Below are 18,544 nucleotides of genomic sequence, written 5' to 3' on the forward strand. Positions count from 1 at the left end.
GGTGGAGGGTGGGGGGTGGTTCCCTTTTTTTTTTTTTTTTGGTGGGAGTTTTAGAACCCTATTAGTTAGGTTGCTTACTCTTTAAAATACCAGAATAGGGAGGATGGAGTAGGTTTAAGTTTATTAGATTGATCAGTATTGCTGAACGATGAAATATTTTGGGTGCAGTGTATTTTTTACACACAGGTATAACAGAATAGCTTTAGTGTTTTTTTTTTTTTTTTAAGTTGAGTATGAACTTATACAAAAAGCAGCAAGATATTAAAAAAAAAGTTTTATTGATTGAAAAACACACTATATCGGATTCATTTTGGTATCGGCAGATATCCAAATTTATGATATCGGCATCAGTATCGGACATAAAAAAGTGGTATCTTGCCATCTCTAGTTTGTAGCCAGATGGGCTCCTGTCCTCCTATCCATTTTCTTGGTTTAAGCAGTATAGTGGCTTATTTGCAGCCCCGTTTGCAGAGTGGCTAATTTATTTAATACCAGCTGTTGTGGAGAGGGCAGCTGCACTACTACAGGCAGTTTGACATAGCATCCTTAATTCTGGTGTAAGCAGCATTTTGCATTATTTGCTATTGACTCCAAATTAAAAGACGCCAAGTGCTAAATCTATTGTTATTTCCAGCATTTGATTACTGCCTGCCTCTGCTTAGTGGTCAGTGGTGATTGTTTCAGTCCAGTCAAGCCGAGGGAAACGCCTGCAGCAGTCGCTGCTTTGGGCCCGTCCATTGAGGAACTGCTGTTTTGTCTTGTCTTGTCTAGCCTTGTTTTATCTACAGTTTTATTTTGTGATATTGTTTATACTTACTGTGCCCATGTCACCGAACTTGAGTGATCCCTTGCCCGTGCATTTTGCTGGTTGTTTACAGTGATATTTTTACTTGCACATTTGACTTGCTCCAGTCACTACAGAGAGTCATACAGGTTTCCTTTTTGGAGTTTGCGAGGATCAAATATCACAACAACTATAACTGTCGTTTTCCACACTTCCATAGTTTTGTTGTACAGCACCTTTACCAGCTACTGGTAAATCCAGTTCAATGTGTGGTGGTTTTATTTAATTTAGGACACTGCTACAGGATTGGCTGCACCACAGTCCACTTTTATTGTGTTTTCTTTGTGTTTTAATTTTAACAAACACATTTAATTAAAGATATATTAATATTGGAGCCAGTCAGCCTCAGTAGTGTATTCTTGAACCTGTGTAATCTTTTCTGGTTGGTTTTGAACAGACATATTTCCTGGGGGTGAAATCCCCCTAGGTGGCGCTGCCATATTTGATTTTATTTATAACTCTTGTAACCACCTCGCCACATGTTCAAGAAACCAGTTTGAGATGATTTGCACTTTTTGACATGTTATGTTATCCTGCTTGATGTCACTGTCAGGGCTGGCGGAACAGATTCACGCACAGACTCGGAATTTAAAGCAAAGCAGTCTTTACATACAAACACATCAGGTGAACTATATACAATGTTGGGGGAAGGACGGGATCCACGGCAGATGGGAGGGAAAAAACACACTCCACACTCGCTCCTTGATCCATTCGCTCCACACGTTCCACTCCTTCGCTCAGTCGCTCCACTCCCGTACTCCGATACTCTCCACATACACTGGTTACACTCCTCGGCATACGCGCATGCTCAGTCATCCAAGAAACTCAGGAACAGGTTCAGGGAAATCTACTTACAGACAAACGAAAGAATTCAAATTCGAAGAAACCTCCAAATGTGGCGACAAATGTGTCTCTGTTTTCCCCGAATTTCAAGGATGGGTTGGATGTATCCTTTGAATTTTGATTTTTTTCGAATAAACCTTTTTGTGATATGTTGTTAAAATGAGGAAAAAATGATCATCTTTTCACTGGGGTGAAGAATTTGGCCACTGTGGCACGGAAGTACAGGAATAAATCAATTTACACATCATATTCATATCAGTATGGTTTTATTAACCCTTATGCTGCAAAGAACCTGTGATGTCCAGACGGTATTCCTCTGGTGATCTGCTGGGAAAACTTTTGGGCTTAGGGATTAACATAGTTGCCATGGTTTTCTCTCTTCTCTTATTTTTTATGTGTGATCAAGACAATTCTGGAGAAGATGGGCCTGCAGGGGAAAGTCACCCCCTTGTAGCCCAGAAAAAATAGGATAACTAAAAAAAAAATACAAAGTATGTATGTGTGTTATCAAAAAGATACTTCTTAAGAACACAAGTTAATAAATGTACAATTACTAAGAGTTCTTGTGGTGTTTTTATTTGTCTACTGGCATTTTTGATTTCCTCTGTCTTTAGAATTGCAAGTATCCAGGGTCAGGAGAGGGAAGCCCACTGCTGCTACTTGGCCCTGGTTTGCCCTCATGGATGAGGTGATAGGACAGAGGCCTTCCATTAGGCCTCCTGTCCTAATTTCCTCTCTCCCTGAAGACACTCCAGGGCCAAGCACAGCAGTGGGTGGCCAAAACGACAGCGATGAGGGAGTCAGCCACCCACAACAGGGAGACAGAGGCAAAGAGACAGCTGATGAGCTGCTAGACCTCATCAAAGAGGACATATACAGCATTTTTTTGGCATAAATGAAAGTGAAAAATTATATTTTTTTGTTTGTTGCAGTTATATATATTTCCTATCACTTTGTATGTTCATCTCAAAGACAAGTATGTCTTAGTATATACCTTGTATATCAGTGGTGGCCAACTCCAGGCCTCGAGAGCCGGTGTCCTGCAGGTTTTAGATGTCACCCTGGGTCACCACACCTGAATCAAATGATTAGTTCATTACCAGGCCTCTGGAGAACTTCAAGACGTGTTTAGGAGGTCATTTAGCCATTTAAATCAGCTGTGTTGGATCAAGGACACATCTAAAACCTGCAGGACACCGGCTCTCGAGGCCAAAGTGAAGTTCCCCACCCCTGCTTTATTGGGTGAGAAAATCATGCCATATCATAACTGCTTTAAATCATACAGAATAGATATCAGAGCCTTAAACAGGTTGACTTCTGCTAAATGGGTCAAACTGGGCAGAAACACATAAATCCTTATAAAATGTGATGCAACACTATAGACCAACTTACCTCAAAATATACACAGCATATAAATATTTACAGCAATATTATGCAACAAACACAGCAGTGCTACTAATCCAAAATACTCCAATGCTTAATATAACTGAAAACAATATGGACATTTATTTTCAGGTACATTCTGCTGCTGATACATACATACTTTAAGTTTCTGAATATAAAAATTTTAGTCCCACCCAGAGGATCAAGATGAATTTAAATGTACGCTAGCTTTGCACATGCAACACATGCCTGATAACTGTTCTGTCCTGAGCTTTTGTTTCCTATAGCACCCAACTTGACCACACCGCCAGTTTTCGCGCTAAAGGAGGGTAATTACACATGTCTGATGTGGTGGAAACTTAAAAAAGTGGGAGAGGTAAACCCTGACTGGTGTAACAACATCATGAATGTCAGTTTATAGGCAAATTCCTCAAAAAAACCAGTACCTGGTCAGGTATCTGCACAATGGTCCAGTTGGAAATGCCAGCAACAGGCAGGAGTGGGACCAAAATTGCAGGATTGCAGGAGGAAATAAGAAATAACCTTAAAACCAGTTTATGGCTCAGCTTTAACCAAATACAAACTAAAGCAAGTCAGGAGCAAATAATCAATCTTCTATTCCTCATGGGAAAGACAGGAGGAACACAGCCATGAAGGAGAATGTGACAAAGAGCAAGTTAAGATGAAGACAATATATAATCATACACAGGATAACAAGAGGATGGAAACAGGTAGAGATAACTAACCTAATGACTGAGGAGGATGTTAAGCTGGAAACAAAACATAGGGAAGAACAGATACCAAGATAAAAGAAGGACGAGAATGAACACAAGAACAGAAACCCCAACTTGAGAAAAAGATAGAAGGGTAAACACAAAAGAAGAAAGGACACAGGGAAACAGAAAGGAATAACTGAAAATAATGAAATGCAACAAAGCTAAGGCACAAAGATACATGGCCTCAACTAGAACATAATCAGAGAAGATGAACTTAGAATCCAAACAGACTGGAAAATAGAAATCTTACAAAAAAGACAAACTAAGACACAAAACAAAAACAAATCACCAGCTTAAAAAAACAAATAAATAAATCCTCACAACCCTGTATGCCAGACCCAGGGACAATGACAGATGCTTCACACAGACTTTTATTGCAAGCTCACCTGACAATTTGTTTAAAATTTGTATAGCCTGATATTGTGGTAAATAATACCAGCAGGAATAAAGAAAAACTTTAACAATGTGCACCATATTTACATCAGGTACATTGCAGGCTTATAAACTTGTAACAAACAAGGGTTTCCTGTGTTGCATTCTCATATTTGCATTTGATTATGACTCAGAATTTTATTTATTAATTTCAATATACAGATTTTCTTTAATCTGCAGAAAACATTTGTGCAGTAAATCATCTGAGGCAGTTTGCTCTCACAAACTCTACAGGAAGTCCCATGAGCCTGAGTAAAAGTGAAAGTGTAGATCTAACGGTATGAAAAGGGTGAGGCCAGAATCCCCCCTGCATTACACTGACTTTTTTTTTTACTGAAAATAACCACAGGAAAGCATTTAAACAGACACTATTAACAGATTTACATGTAAATACATATTGAACGGCACTAAAAACCTTTACAAAAATCACATGTAAAGATGCTGAGTGAAAATGAAAGTGTTCCTCTAATCGTATCGAAGGGGTTTTCCTGTTATATGTAGTAGGAAACCGGAAAAAAATCTCACTGCTATTTGAACAGAAGCAGAAAAAAATTGGATGATATTTTCAAACAATACAAACTAAACTGAAACAAGAAATCCAATCTGTAAACTAAATGAAACTAAAGAGAATTAAAAGCAATAGTTGCTTCTTCTGTCTCTGCAAATGTTAGACAATTTTAAAGGATTATAACTGTAAAACGGAATTTGTCCACCTAAGAGAGCACCAGGTCTGTCTGTATGTTTGTGTGTGTGTGTGTGTGTGTGTGTGTGTGAGATTGTATGTGTGTAGGATATAAAAAGTTATTATTATTCTCACATTTGCCCTTGTTTGTATTTTTATTTACAATTTTCAAGATAATCTAGCTGTTATACACTTAATTTCATTCCTTCAACCATTTACTTTCTAACAAACTCACTTTAATCTGCAGAAAACAGTTTTGCACTAAATGGTTTTTAAAGTTTTGTCCAAATAACAAAAGGTTCCTCAGCATCCTCCAGCGAATGTCTCCATTCCTCCAGTGTCATAATTACATTCATTACATACATTTTTTCGTCCACTGGAATGGCCACTGGTTGGGCTTTAGCATAGCAAAAAAGATGCTACATATTTGCAGTTTCATTAAACTTACCCATTTTAAATTTCCAGTAACAAGGAAAAAAAGGTGGTTACCACAAGTGCAAATGTCCTGGTAAGCCAACACATTAATATGTATAATCTGTCTCTAAGTAACTATCACACAAAAATGAGTTTATGAACCTTAATTGCAGTCACTGACACAGTCCTAGACCAAGCTAAGAGTGCGTATAAGGAAAACATAGTAGCATTTCTTCCAAATTATTTTAGAGCACACAGTTTAGAGACACTTCAACCTCTATACACCACAAAAACTAAACACCTCAAAAACTAAAACCTTAACCTTACCCCGCTAAGAAGAAAGTAGGTCAGGCCACACAGAAACAGTAATTGTAGTCTTACTGCACACTGTTTAAACTAAACCTTTGAAGCACATCACACAGTTGAGCAGCAGTATTTTTGTGTTTGCATGTGTTGCAAATTATTTTTATCTGCAAAGCTAATACCTCATAATTAGCATCACATATGTGTGTTTTATACTTTGCTACACACAGTGTACTGTGAGGATGTTTTGGAGGGGGAATGTTACTCTGATACTAACAGACATAAACAGAGAGAAGCATTCTTCTCTGTGGAAGTTAGCCAAGGCCATAAATCAGGTGTTAGGAGATAGTACACACTATACCCCCCTTCTAACTCTACAGGCCTGACAGGAAGACAAGAGGTGGTTTTCATGGTAACGGGAGCATCTCCACATAAAGATATACCAAGAAAGCTACAGAAAAAGAAACATGAGCCAAAGTGCTGGATCTCAGACAAATAAGGAGAACTGTGGCTCTTCTCCAACTTTTGACCAATCCCCTTAAATCCTGTTTATCACAGATAATAATTTGCTGCCTGTTGTGATGCTGTTTGTTTGTTTGTGTCTCCTGAGTGAGCAGAGACACGGCAGCCTTTTGTCTCTGAACCAGAGACGAGGTCCATGGTGCCATGTAAAAAAATTAGAAATCCTAACCATTTTGATAATAAATTGTGAAAACCTATAACTGGAGCTATTTGCCTTCTCTCTTACAAAAAACCCTACACACATTTGTGTGGAACATAAAGTTATAGTAGTTCTTTATTGAAGAGGCAGTTAGAATCCCCTCTGCACTACACTGCCTTACTGAATGAAAGTAAGTGAGGCACTAAAGCACTTTACAGGAAGTCGCATGATCCAGGGTAAAATGAAATGTTCATCTAACCATATAAAGGGGGGGGTTCAGAATCCCCTCTGCACTACAGGAAGTGACTTATCTGCAGAAACAGGAAAACAAATCTTACTGCTAGTAGTGCAGAAGCAGAAAAGGTTAAACAGGCAGATCTCTTCTGTAACGGTAGGTTGTTTAATGCTTTTTCTTTCATTCTTTGTGGCCGTAAAGTCTGATTTATGGGTTATGATTACACCTTAATGTTTTCTCAGATAAAAACAATACATAGTTATCTGATGCATCAGCACACAGTCTAACACACTGTGGTGATAAAACTACAATAGGTGCATTTTTGGATTGCTGTAGACTGATAACAGGTCACAAAGTTTGGTATAGTGGGCCAGATATTATAATGTGGTTATCACTGTCTAGATCGGGCGTGCATACATGAACCTTCAACATCAAAAGTGCCATTTCAGACCCTCTGACCGAACACTGGAAGAAAAAGACCTACATGTGCATATGTGTATCTGTGGTTTGTGTGGTGCAGATGGGAGTAAGAAATGATGCAATTCAGAAAGGACAATACATATACTTAATACAAGAATAATAAGAAGTCTTAATAAGGAGAAGAGCTTTTTTACTTTTTAAGAGCTGTTTAACGAACAATTTGAAAAGCAGAGCTGAGATGTCACGTGCTGGCCTACTTTTAAATACAAATTCATACAGTATGATCCACAAGCTTAAACTGAGCTTTTCAAATGTGTACAATGATTTATGTGAAACCGTTGAGGACTCAGACATGCTTCAATATACAAAAAATACCAAGCAATCCGAATGTAATTTAAAAAGTTTAAGCTTCATGAATCTGACCATTTTGACTTTCAATAACCTTTCTGTTTGTACAAATGTCTAAAACTACCTGTAACATTTCTCTCGCACACTCACAAAACCTTAAATACGTATGGACGAATCGCCTGACATGTATAGATCATGTTGCATGTGCCACGTGCAGTTTCGAGGCATATTTAATGCTTCCACCTTCTGCATTCAACTTTCAGTGTGAAACAAATGCATACAAAGCATTGCTTGTGGATCATATCGTAGCCGTATGCGAACCTCATGAGACATATTTCTATATGTTCATATTGAAAGCATAGTTTTTCATTTTCAAGTAAGAGTCGGGCTCGGTAGATTTATTTCCAGATCCACGGCTCCGAACAACAGTTTTAAAAACTAGGTTGTTAAAAAGTATATATTTTTTTTTCACATCTAGTTTTAGTTTTTAAGTTTAGTTTTAGTTGAATATAATAACCTTTGTATGTGTTTTCATTTTTTGCTTAAACAGTTCTACCCTGTTTCATGGCTTCAGCTTTCACTTTTTGAAAAAATGTCTTTAATCTGCAGAAAACATTTGTGCACTAAATCATCTGAGGCAAATTATTGTAAAAGATGTGCAAGAAATCACATAAACCTGAGTAAAATTCAAAGTAGAGCAGGGCGATATGACCAAAAATATTTATCATGATATACATTTGGAAAATTTGGGATAACGATATAACTGACGATATAATTGACACTAGACAAAATACTTTACAACACAACTTTATTAGTGCAAATAAAAACCCCATCAATTTATTTTCACTTAAACAAGCAGCTGTTTTTTATGTGCGTTAAAGTTATGTAAAAATTTAACAGTGCAAATGCAAATTCCTTGCTGACAGTTTAACCAAAAGGCATTTCCAGTGGAAATTGGCCGACATATCCTCAGCATAACCATGTATAATATCCACAAAACTTAAACAGAGGTTATACACACACAATACGGTAATATTATGTTGAAGCACAGTACGTATCACTCCGCGAGGCTTCTGCCTACGATAGCCGTGATGCTCCGACAATCCATCAAGCGGTGCGGGTTCGTAGCTTAGCAAAGTCGTACTAAAACATTTGACAGATTTTCGAGCGCCGTGTGCCACATAAAATAGTTTCGAGGTCAGTAAACACAACCAGAATTCATACATAAGGCACACGGGATTATAAGGGGCACTGTCGATTTTCAGAAAAATCAAAGGATTGATTTTAAATGTGCCGTATTTTCTAAAAAACAGGGTAATAACGACGGCCCGCTAGCATGCGCTACCAAAAATAGTGCTTTGTTGTGTATCTGACGGACGAAAGCTAAACCAGTTCCACACCACTGAAGTTGCAGCATTTTTACAAACCAATTCTGGTTCATCCGTTTCATTCAACGATCTGCTTTCGCTCTTCTCATTCTGCGTCACCGCCATGTGCGTATGAAAACATAGGCACTGCGCATGCGCGTTTTACCCATATTCTATCGCGATATTTCATTTTCTTATCGTTGCCCGACATTATACCGGTATTACTGTGAACGGTATGATATGGCCCAGCCCTAATTCAAAGTATTCATCTAACAGTTTGTACAGTACCTAAGGTCCACTAGGATGCCTTACAGAATGAAAGGAAATGAGGCACTAAACACCTTTACAAAAGGTCACATGATTTTGAGCGAACATGAAAGTGTTCATCTAACATTATAAGAGGAGGTGGGTCGAGTATCCAAAAATTGTACTCAAGTAAGAGTAGCATTACTTACTTTTACTTACTCAAGTAAAAGTGAAAAGTAGTCATCCAAAAAATTACTGAAGTAAGAGTAAAAACATAGTTGGTGAAAAGACTACTCAGGTACTGAGTAACTGGTTGTTAATGTCTGATTAATTTTTTTTACTTTAAAAAAAAATAAATGCTTAACAGACAAGCAAAAATAAATAAATAAATACACAAATTTTAGTATTCTCAAATAGAATATAAAAACATTAACAAAATAAGGCACACCACTTCTAATTTCCAGATTTCAGTATTTCACAACATAAAGCTTTTTTAACTAATACAGTGGTCCCTCATTTATCATGAGAGTTAAATTCTAAAAATATCCCGTGATAGGTGAAATCTATGAAGTAGCCAACTTTACTTTTTATAATTTTTATAGATGTTTTACGGCTGTAAAAAGATGTTTGAAGCCTCAGTATACACTTTATGCACTTTTCTCAGACAGGCATGAACACAGTTCAAACCTTCGTTGAGTATTATGGAATGACACCAAAGGCACCCATGGTTGCCTTTGGTGGTGCAAAACGTTTCATCGACATTGTTGTGTTTGTTGGGGAGAAAACTTACAAATATACAGTACAGGCTTCAGAGTCACACTGCTAGCACTTGAGATTTATGTCAATTTGACCAGCTGAACGCATTCTGTATTGTACAGGAGGCACGGAGCACGAGATTGATTGACAATGGTCTACAGCCAATCAGGACGCAGAACACAATGCGCTGTGCAAACCCCCCCCCCCCAAAAAAAAACCTTGAAAAATTGCACACAAAAAATCTGCGACAGCGAGGCCGCAAAAGGTGAATCGCAATATTGCGAGGGACCACTGTACCTACAGTAAATTATATAAATATATGAACAGTGCAAACCATTTCCAGTGACAAGATGTGCTGTATACTTTATATTCAGCTTTACTCCAAATGGCACAGCAGCCTCAGAGAAAACATTAGAGCAAGGCAACTTCAACATATGTACATACAAGGCTGTAATTGTTTAGCAGTGAACAGGAGTCCTGCCTGACTAAAAAGTCCTTCACAAGCTCCAGATGCAGGAAGAGCTGTACTGATTATGCAATAGATCCATACCTCCAGTGAACAGACATGAAAGATACCTCTCCAGCTCCCCTGCTTCTGGTTTTCCTAACTCCATGGATCTAAAGCAATCATCTTCGTCGGTTAGGCCGCTGTTTGTGCTGGCCTCATCCAGCTCTGTGTCTAGGTGATATCTGAAGAAGTTTAGACCTGTGGAAACATATACGGTTTTCAAAAGAATTAGGTCTGGGCATTATAGTGCTGTATAGACTGCCAAGCTGCGGATGTTTGGCATGAATATTTTATCACGCTGGAGATATTTTTTACTAACTCTTGTTGAAAAACAAAATCTTGTCATACATATCCTGCACAAACAGTTTGCGATGAATTCCAGATTAAGTTCAAAATAAGAATGTATGCAAGGCTAAGCAGTGCTAGCCAACATATTCTCATTCAAAAACATTTTTTTAGCCTTTCTTCTTAGTTATAAACTTCTACACCTCATAACTGTAGTTCACTGAAGGAGGAGTCAGGACAAAAAGTCACATGTTGAGAAAAAAAAATATAAAAATGGCTTAATTACTAATGAAAATGGCCTGTATTTGTAAAGAGTTTTACTAGTCCCTAAGGACCCCAAAGCGCTTTACTCATTCAGTCATCCACCCATTCACACACTGGTGATGGCAAGCTACATTGTAGCCACAGCCGCCCTGGGGAGCACTGACAGAGGCGAGGCTGCCGGACACTGGCGCCACTGTGCCCTCTGACCACCACCAGTAGGCAACGGATCAAGTGTCTTGCCCAAGGACACAACGGCCGAGACTGTCGGAGCCGGGGGCTCGAACCAGACAGTTGCCTCTCTCATGTTTTCATGTTTCTATTTTCTGTGTCCGCTAGTTTGAAAGGCTTGGGCCGCTCTGCCCGCCACAGTTTATAAACTGGTCATGTGACTGCATGGCTACATCTTATTGGTGAAAGAGTTAAGGGTAATTCCACTGGCGGCATGATCCATTATTATCTAATGTGTGAAATTAATTATGTAGAAAAAGTAACAAGTCAAATTTAGCGGAGTAAAAGTAGCATTTCTTCTTCAAAAATGTACTCAAATAAAAGTTTTAGAAGTACATTTTTTTTCCAAAACGTACAGTGTTAATGTAACTTGTTACTACCGACCTCTGAAGAGGAGTGGTCAGAATCCCTGCTGCACTACACTGCCTAAAGAATCGAAAGGAAGTGATTTACAGCAATAGTACAACAATTTCACTGCCAGTAGTGCAGGAGCAGAAAATAGATGAGTTTTTGTGTCAGCTACTAGCCGAACCACATTCTGCTTGTCCCCAGCCTCCATCAATAGTTCTGCTGGAAGTGAGAGTTGAAGATCTTAAAGAGTGGGGCCTCTGTCAGGCATTCCCATTACACCATCCTAATATGTTTAGGATTGCCAGGTCTGTCAGGTGTCGTCCCCACCGCCTGATCCAACTCACCATCAGGTGGTGATCAGCTGACAGCTCACCTCAGCTCTTCAACTAAGCATGCAGAACATATGGCCACAGATCAGATGACAAGATTACAAAATTGAGTGGGTGCGTGGGTTCTCTCCGGGTACTCTGGCTTCCTCCCACATGGACATGAAGTTAATGGGATTAGGTTAATTGGTAACTCTAAATTGCCTATAGGTAGGAATGTGATTGTTAGCCCTGCAACAGACTGACAACCTATCCAGGGTGTACGCTGCCTCTTGCCCTAAGACAGCTGGAATCGGCTCCAGCCCCCCTGTGACGCTGAAAAGGATAAGCAGAAGAGAATGTATGAATGTTTTTTTTTAAGTGCTCAAATTGTTTGTGAGATTAAGGGGAGAGGTAGGGAGTTTGCATTTTTTTCAAAATGCCAACCATAAAATAGTCTTTGGAGCATAAATAGTTAAATATTTTCCTCTCATTACTTTCAGGGAGAAACTGGCTGAATAACCTGGAGCAAATGTTGGATGACAGATTCTGTATCAACAATGGAGGTAAAATATATGAAACTGAAATATTGTTCTTTGGAGATGTTGTGTTTGCAATAATATATTTTCATTTTTTTTCTCTTTTTATCATCATTTGTAAAAAAGGAAAACAGTGATGAAGACTTAGTTGTTGAGCTATACTGTGAGGAAGTACATGCATCCGCACCATGTTCTATCTGCTGGGATGACTGTCAGCAGATTATTACAGGAGGTAAAAGTCAGCTTTATGCTTTTTACTGCTACAACAGAAAAACACGATATGATGTGAAGTCTGTACGTAAGCACATTATTAATATTATCAATATTACTATCATTATCCCCACAGTTCCTTGTCGTCATGTAAAGACAACAGTGTTTAATATCAGCAGTGAGTTAGTGTCTCAACATTTGGACCCTCCTGCTGGTGACAGCGAGAACTACACAGTGATTACATGCAGACAGGAGGAAACACAGCAAGAGTTTACAGACATGGACAGCTCGGAGCCCGACTACCTGAAACCAGAGGAAGAAAAGTCCAGCCAGACTCCTGAAGACATGAAGGATGAAATTAAAAGTCAGTCCTTAGTTACCTTAACGCACACAGGTAAACGTTAACACCAATTACAAAAACGATGGCATACTGGTTAAGTTGTAAATAAAAACAGAATGTAATAACTTTTAAATCTCACATCCACAGTGAAACACCTGCAAATCTTTTTGAAAAAACTGGGCTTGAAGAAGAGCTACACAAAGAAGCTATCACTCAGGAGAATACTTGGGATAAATAAGGAGACCATCACTGATGAATCTGCTAAGTGTAAATCAGACCTTCCATGGTATTTTCTGAAGAAAGTAATGATGTTTAATGTCACTGCTAGGAATGTGAAATGTACATCAGAGTGTGATTCAACCAGTGATGATACATCAGGAACTAAAAAGTTAAATCTTAAAAATTTGGTCAGCAGTCCAAACACAGAGGACACAGTGAACCCCCTCGACATAATCACTGCTCTCTTTCTGTGTTCTGATGGTTTTCTACAGCAGGAAATGGCACTAAAAATGTCCATGTGTCAGTTCTCTGTCCCTCTGCTGCTTCCTAATTGTGACACAGGACAGTGCACACTCATGCTGTGGGCCATGAGAGACATTGTTAAAAAGTACAGACCTCAGTCTCTTTCACAGTCAAAGGGCTTCATTGAAGAAAGAATCGTTCTCTCTGAACTTCCAATGGTCTCTTTTGTCAGACTGGGTGAGTGCTCCTTGTCCAAGTCAGAGATTCTCAATAAGGTTCTGAGCAATTCTCAGCAGTACCACGACACCTTTGTTCACTACAACATGGAGTGTGGTGACAGTCCAAGAATAATTTCCAACGGACTGACTGAAATTACTTGGTATCTTCCTGGTGGAAACACAAACATTGATATTTTCAGTCAGCCAGTGGCTGTAGCTAACCTCCGCGGAGACATTGCTTCATTTGAAACACAATACTCCTTTTTGTGTCAGACATCTGCAGCAGTTTTTGTTTTCTTTGACTATTTGGATTCTGATTATGAGTCTGTGATCAATCTGCTTAAAAGCCAGAACAAAAAAGCACAGATCTTCTTGGTGGGTAACTATGAGAGCAAGCGCTTCAACTTAGATGCTTTGGAAAAAGTAGCAACTGAGTTGGATCTAACTGAAAATAACATCATTTTAAAGAGAAAGCAGAAAAATGATGCAAACTTTGTAAAAGATTTGAGGAAAACTGTCAGAAATGTGGTTGAGAAATTAGAGCTGAAGATGAAAATAGAGAAGATGGTGGATGTTGCCCATGAACTGGGAATCCTGGTTGATGAAGATGCTCCAGAGTGCCAGACTGCAAAGAAAAATGCAAAAACCATCACTGAAGAAATTCAAGACATCCATAAATACAAAGAAGATGAGCTTCCCCGACAAGGCCAAATTTGGGAAACATTGACATGCTTAGAGAAGGAAGAGTTTCGACTTCGACATGTTGAGTCTAAAAATGTAGAACATTACAAAAGTGATCTTCAGAAACAGAAAGAAGAACTGCGGAAAAAGCAGAACTCTTATGAGATGTCAACAGCTATGACAAACTTCATCACAGGGATATCAAACCCAGGAACAGAGAGGTTTTATTTCCTGAAATGGATGCGAATGAACCTCGATAATGTGTCTCGTGTAAGACTGTGTGAACTCAGGGAGAAATATAAAGAAAAATGCAAGAACTCCGAGAACAAAGAGGAGATCAAAGAAATTGACAAACAGATTTCCAGCAGCTCACTGGGGACTGAACACTTCTTCCGTGAAATGGGTCAGATCTATGAATCTTCACTGTCTCTCCCAAAAACAAACAGATCCCGTCAACAATTGCAGCATCTGCCCAAACTGTGTGCAGAGTTGTTGCTTGATGGATTTCCTCTTGAGCTTGTAGATGGAGATGCATCCAACATCCCTCTCAGATGGGTGAGTGATGTTCTCTCTCAGCTCAGTGACCTGGTGTCTCCAAAGACAAAGCGAAATAAGGGAAAGATACGAGTAGTCACAGTTCTTGGAGTTCAGAGCACAGGAAAGTCCACTCTCCTTAACACCATGTTTGGAGTGCAGTTTGCAGTCAGCAGTGGTCGATGTACTCGAGGTGCCTTTATGTTGCTCATCAAAATCAATGAAGACATGAAAAACGTCCTAAACTGTGACTTCTTGGTGATCATTGACACTGAGGGCTTAAAGTCACCAGAACTTGCACAACTGGACAACAGCTATGAGCACGACAATGAGCTTGCAACACTTGTTGTTGGGCTGAGTGATGTCACCATAGTCAACATTGCAATGGAGAATTTAATTGAAATGAAAGACATCCTACAAATAGTTGTGCATGCTTTTCTCAGGATGAAGGAGGTGGGCAAAAAGCCTAAATGTCAGTTTGTTCACCAGAATGTGTCGGATGTTTCAGCCCATGACAAGAACTTACGAGACAGGAAACTGCTCCTGGATCAGTTGAATGAGATGACTCAGGCAGCAGCCAAAATGGAAAAGAAAGAGGAGAACAAGAGCTTCACTGATGTGATGGAGTACAGTCCAGACACTGGGAACTGGTACATTCCTGGACTGTGGAATGGAAACCCACCAATGGCACCAGTTAATGCAGGATACAGTGAGGCTGTATATGAGCTCAAGAAACACATCATCCAACTACTGAGAAACTGTGAGTCATCTGCTAATAATATCATGGAGTTTAAAGAGTGGGTGAAAAGTCTGTGGGATGCAGTAAAGCACGAAAACTTCATCTTCAGCTTCAGAAACAGCCTCGTAGCTGATGCATACATGAAGCTCTGCACACAATTTAACAAATGGGAGTGGGAGTTCAGAAAAGAAATGTACACCTGGGTAAGAAACGCAGAGACTAAAATTCACAATTTTGGAACCATTGCAGCAAAATCTGAAACATGTGACATGAGAGAATTTCTCGGATCTTTGAAAAGTGACGCCTCCACAGTGCTGTCTACATGGGAGACCAAGATTCTGGACAATCTGGCACAATATTTCAAGCAAACAGAGGGTCATGTGTATCTGGTTGAAGGATACAAAGAGGAATTCTCAAACAGTGCAAAGATCCTTCGTCGTGAAATAGAAACTGGTGTAAAGTATCAGCTTGAAGCAGCAGCAGAAATCAGACAGGGAATGACAGAAATAGATCAAATCAAAAACAATCATACAAAAGAGATTGAAAAAGCTGTGCGTGCATTAATTGATAAATGTCGAAAGAAAAACATCCAAATGACAGACAATGAGTTGGACAAAGAGTTTGAGAAAATGTGGAAGGAAACTTTAGAAAAACCGTCTTTCTCTCAACAAAAAACCTCAAATGTCAAAGACAGAGTGTCCCACTGTCTGAGAGAAAATCTGAAACACAGGGGGGGGCGTGCAAATGAGTTAACTCAAAGGAGTCTGCAAGATTGTGGAAACGAGTCATTCAAATATACAGCTGAAGGATTTTTCGGCAAAGTTAAACATAAAACAAAAAAGTGGTTTACTGGTCAGGATCACATAAAAGATCTGTCTGACAGCATCATAGCTGCTTGCACTGACCTTGTGAATGAACAAGTGAAAAGAAGAAACGATTACCATGACACTTACATCCATGAGATCCTCCGCATGACTGATGAGAAGCTAAAAAACCATCAAGATGTTACGATAAACATCGAGTTTGAAGTTTCTCTAAAACAGCACATCTGTGGATTCGCAGCCAGAAAGTTTCAGAAAATGCACAAAGATTTCATAGAAGAAAATGATCCGTACAGATGTCTGCTTAAAAACAAGGAAAAGTTTCATGAGGATTTCAAAGATGTGTTTCATGAACGAGACCAGTGTCAGAAGAAGGCAGAAGAATTCACAAAACGATGTTTGAAGCCTGCTGTTGAAGACTTTGTTAATCGCTCCCTGGGTCCTGATATCATTGATGAAATGAGGAAACTCGAGCAGTTCAGCACAAGAATGTCCTTCCAGTATTCAATTTTACTGGATTTGCTCTCCAAGGAGGATTTTCAAAATTATGTGAGCTACATTCGCTCATATGAGAAGTATGTAAAAACATGGATACTCAAACAAATAAAGAAGCGCTTCTCAAATGAGTCGACAGTTTTTGAGTTTGAGAACCGACATCTGCTGTCATGTATTGACAGCATAAATTCTGCCATCATCAAGGCAAAAACCAGAAAGAGTGATGACTTCAAGGCTTTTGTTAAAGATATTTGCAAAGAACTTGGAGATAAACTGGTCATTTCCCAGGATGCTCTTGGTGCTTTCATGATACTGAACAATGCTGACAAGGAACAGTTTGCTGACTGTCTCAGAGTCTCTGTGAGTGACATGACAGAAACTCTTAGAAACAAGTTTAAAGAATCTACCTTTGAAATGAAACTACAACATCTCCATGTGAATCCACAGAATGAACTTTTCAACAAATTGATTGGTTGTGGCAAACAGTGTCCATTCTGCAAAGCTCCCTGTGATGCAGGAGGAAAAGCCCACACTGAGCACTTTGCTTCACTGCATAGACCAGAAGGTCTGGGTAGATACAGGTGGAGTGGACAGAGCGACTTGTCACTGACATATGCTCATCCTCAGTGATCAGTGACAACAGATTTCGTTGCAGTCATACAAACAATGAATGGCACCCTTATAAGAAATACAAGAAAATTTATAAGGACTGGGCTATTCAGCCAGATAAGAGTCTCGAAGCATCAGACTACTGGAAATATATAATGACAAAATACAACAGGGACTTTGCTGTAGAATATAAAGCAGAACGTGCTGACATCCCATTATTTTGGTATCTAATCGATAAAGATGAGGCAGAAAAAAGTCTTGACGATGCATACAAGTAACTACTGGTATTGCTCCTCATTTCCTTCTGCTGTACAGAAGATATCGCAGATGTGTTTTTTGTAATATTAAAGAAAATGTCTCAATATTTTCTGAGACAAGGGTTAGGGTTAGTACACAGAAAATGTACCAGTGTGGAACTCTTCCCCTGAGTTCAATTTAACTGAATTAATGAAAAATAATCTATCAAATATAATATGTGTTTTGTGTGTGTTGTTTTTCTTCTCTTTTTTTTTTTTGGTAATTGATATATTAACATTTCTATTATGGATAAGTCAGTTTTCTTCTTTTTTCCAATAACAAAGTAAAAAAAAAAAGAGACTCAGACTTTATAAATAATTTGTGTTTCTTTGAGGAGTCTTATGTTGAATCTTTACACTTACTCAAATAGCAAACTTTAGATCAAACTGTGTGTTATCTACAAAAAATAAATTGTAGTCTGTAATTCAATCCACCATCTCAGAGCCCACTTCAGTCTCACCATCTTTTCACAGCATGGTTCCCTGTGTACGATAGGTTTATACACAGGGAGAAGGTAGACCAGGTTGTGAATTGATCCTGATGAGCTATATGCCTTTTTTGTGTAAGCACACAGTATATTCAGTGTTTTAATGTCTCTGGTTGGGTGTGTTATCATAATGAGACTTTCTATTGTGTTTTGTAAATTGCAGTGACATCAGATCAATAAATCTGGGGGAAAAAATACATGTATTTTTCTTGACATCTCGTATGTTTCATCATCTGTTTTATAATTAGTTTCTTATTAAATAAGGAAAATTATGTGAAAATTCATTCTCCCTGTTCTCTAACAAAGGAAGTGGGTAAACCGTGTCTTTCATGGGTTTGAACTTTTCACAAAATTTTGGATATAGTCCATGTGACTGTCTCTGGAACAGCTTACATATTTTTAGTCTTAAAAAAAGAGAGTTTTTATGTTATATTTTTATCTATTATTATGTAGTGTTTTTA

General features: G+C 38.7%; 1 protein-coding gene across 1 annotated transcript; it reads left to right on the forward strand.

Annotated features, from left to right (window-relative positions):
- The first annotated feature begins 6,626 nt into the window (after positions 1-6,626).
- On the forward strand, positions 6,627-17,320 carry LOC100710149 (up-regulator of cell proliferation-like). Its single transcript, XM_025904738.1, has 5 exons — positions 6,627-6,729; positions 12,155-12,217; positions 12,317-12,422; positions 12,537-12,794; positions 12,888-17,320. The coding sequence occupies exons 2-5, from the start codon at positions 12,191-12,193 to the stop codon at positions 17,318-17,320; spliced, it is 4,824 nt and encodes a 1,607-aa protein (XP_025760523.1). The 5' UTR covers positions 6,627-6,729; positions 12,155-12,190.
- The last annotated feature ends 1,224 nt before the right edge of the window (positions 17,321-18,544 follow it).

This window comes from Oreochromis niloticus, linkage group LG3, assembly GCF_001858045.2.
Source record: "Oreochromis niloticus isolate F11D_XX linkage group LG3, O_niloticus_UMD_NMBU, whole genome shotgun sequence".
In the NCBI taxonomy this organism is placed as follows: domain Eukaryota; kingdom Metazoa; phylum Chordata; class Actinopteri; order Cichliformes; family Cichlidae; genus Oreochromis; species Oreochromis niloticus.

What these genes read in the sequence shown, in the direction of transcription:
- LOC100710149 (XM_025904738.1), top strand. Translation starts at nt 12,191, where the DNA reads ATGACAGATTCTGTATCAACAATGGAG. An exon ending in ATTCTGTATCAACAATGGAG is followed by an intron (nt 12,218 to 12,316) that starts GTAAAATATATG and finishes TTTGTAAAAAAG; the next exon opens with GAAAACAGTGATGAAGACTT. An exon ending in TCAGCAGATTATTACAGGAG is followed by an intron (nt 12,423 to 12,536) that starts GTAAAAGTCAGC and finishes TTATCCCCACAG; the next exon opens with TTCCTTGTCGTCATGTAAAG.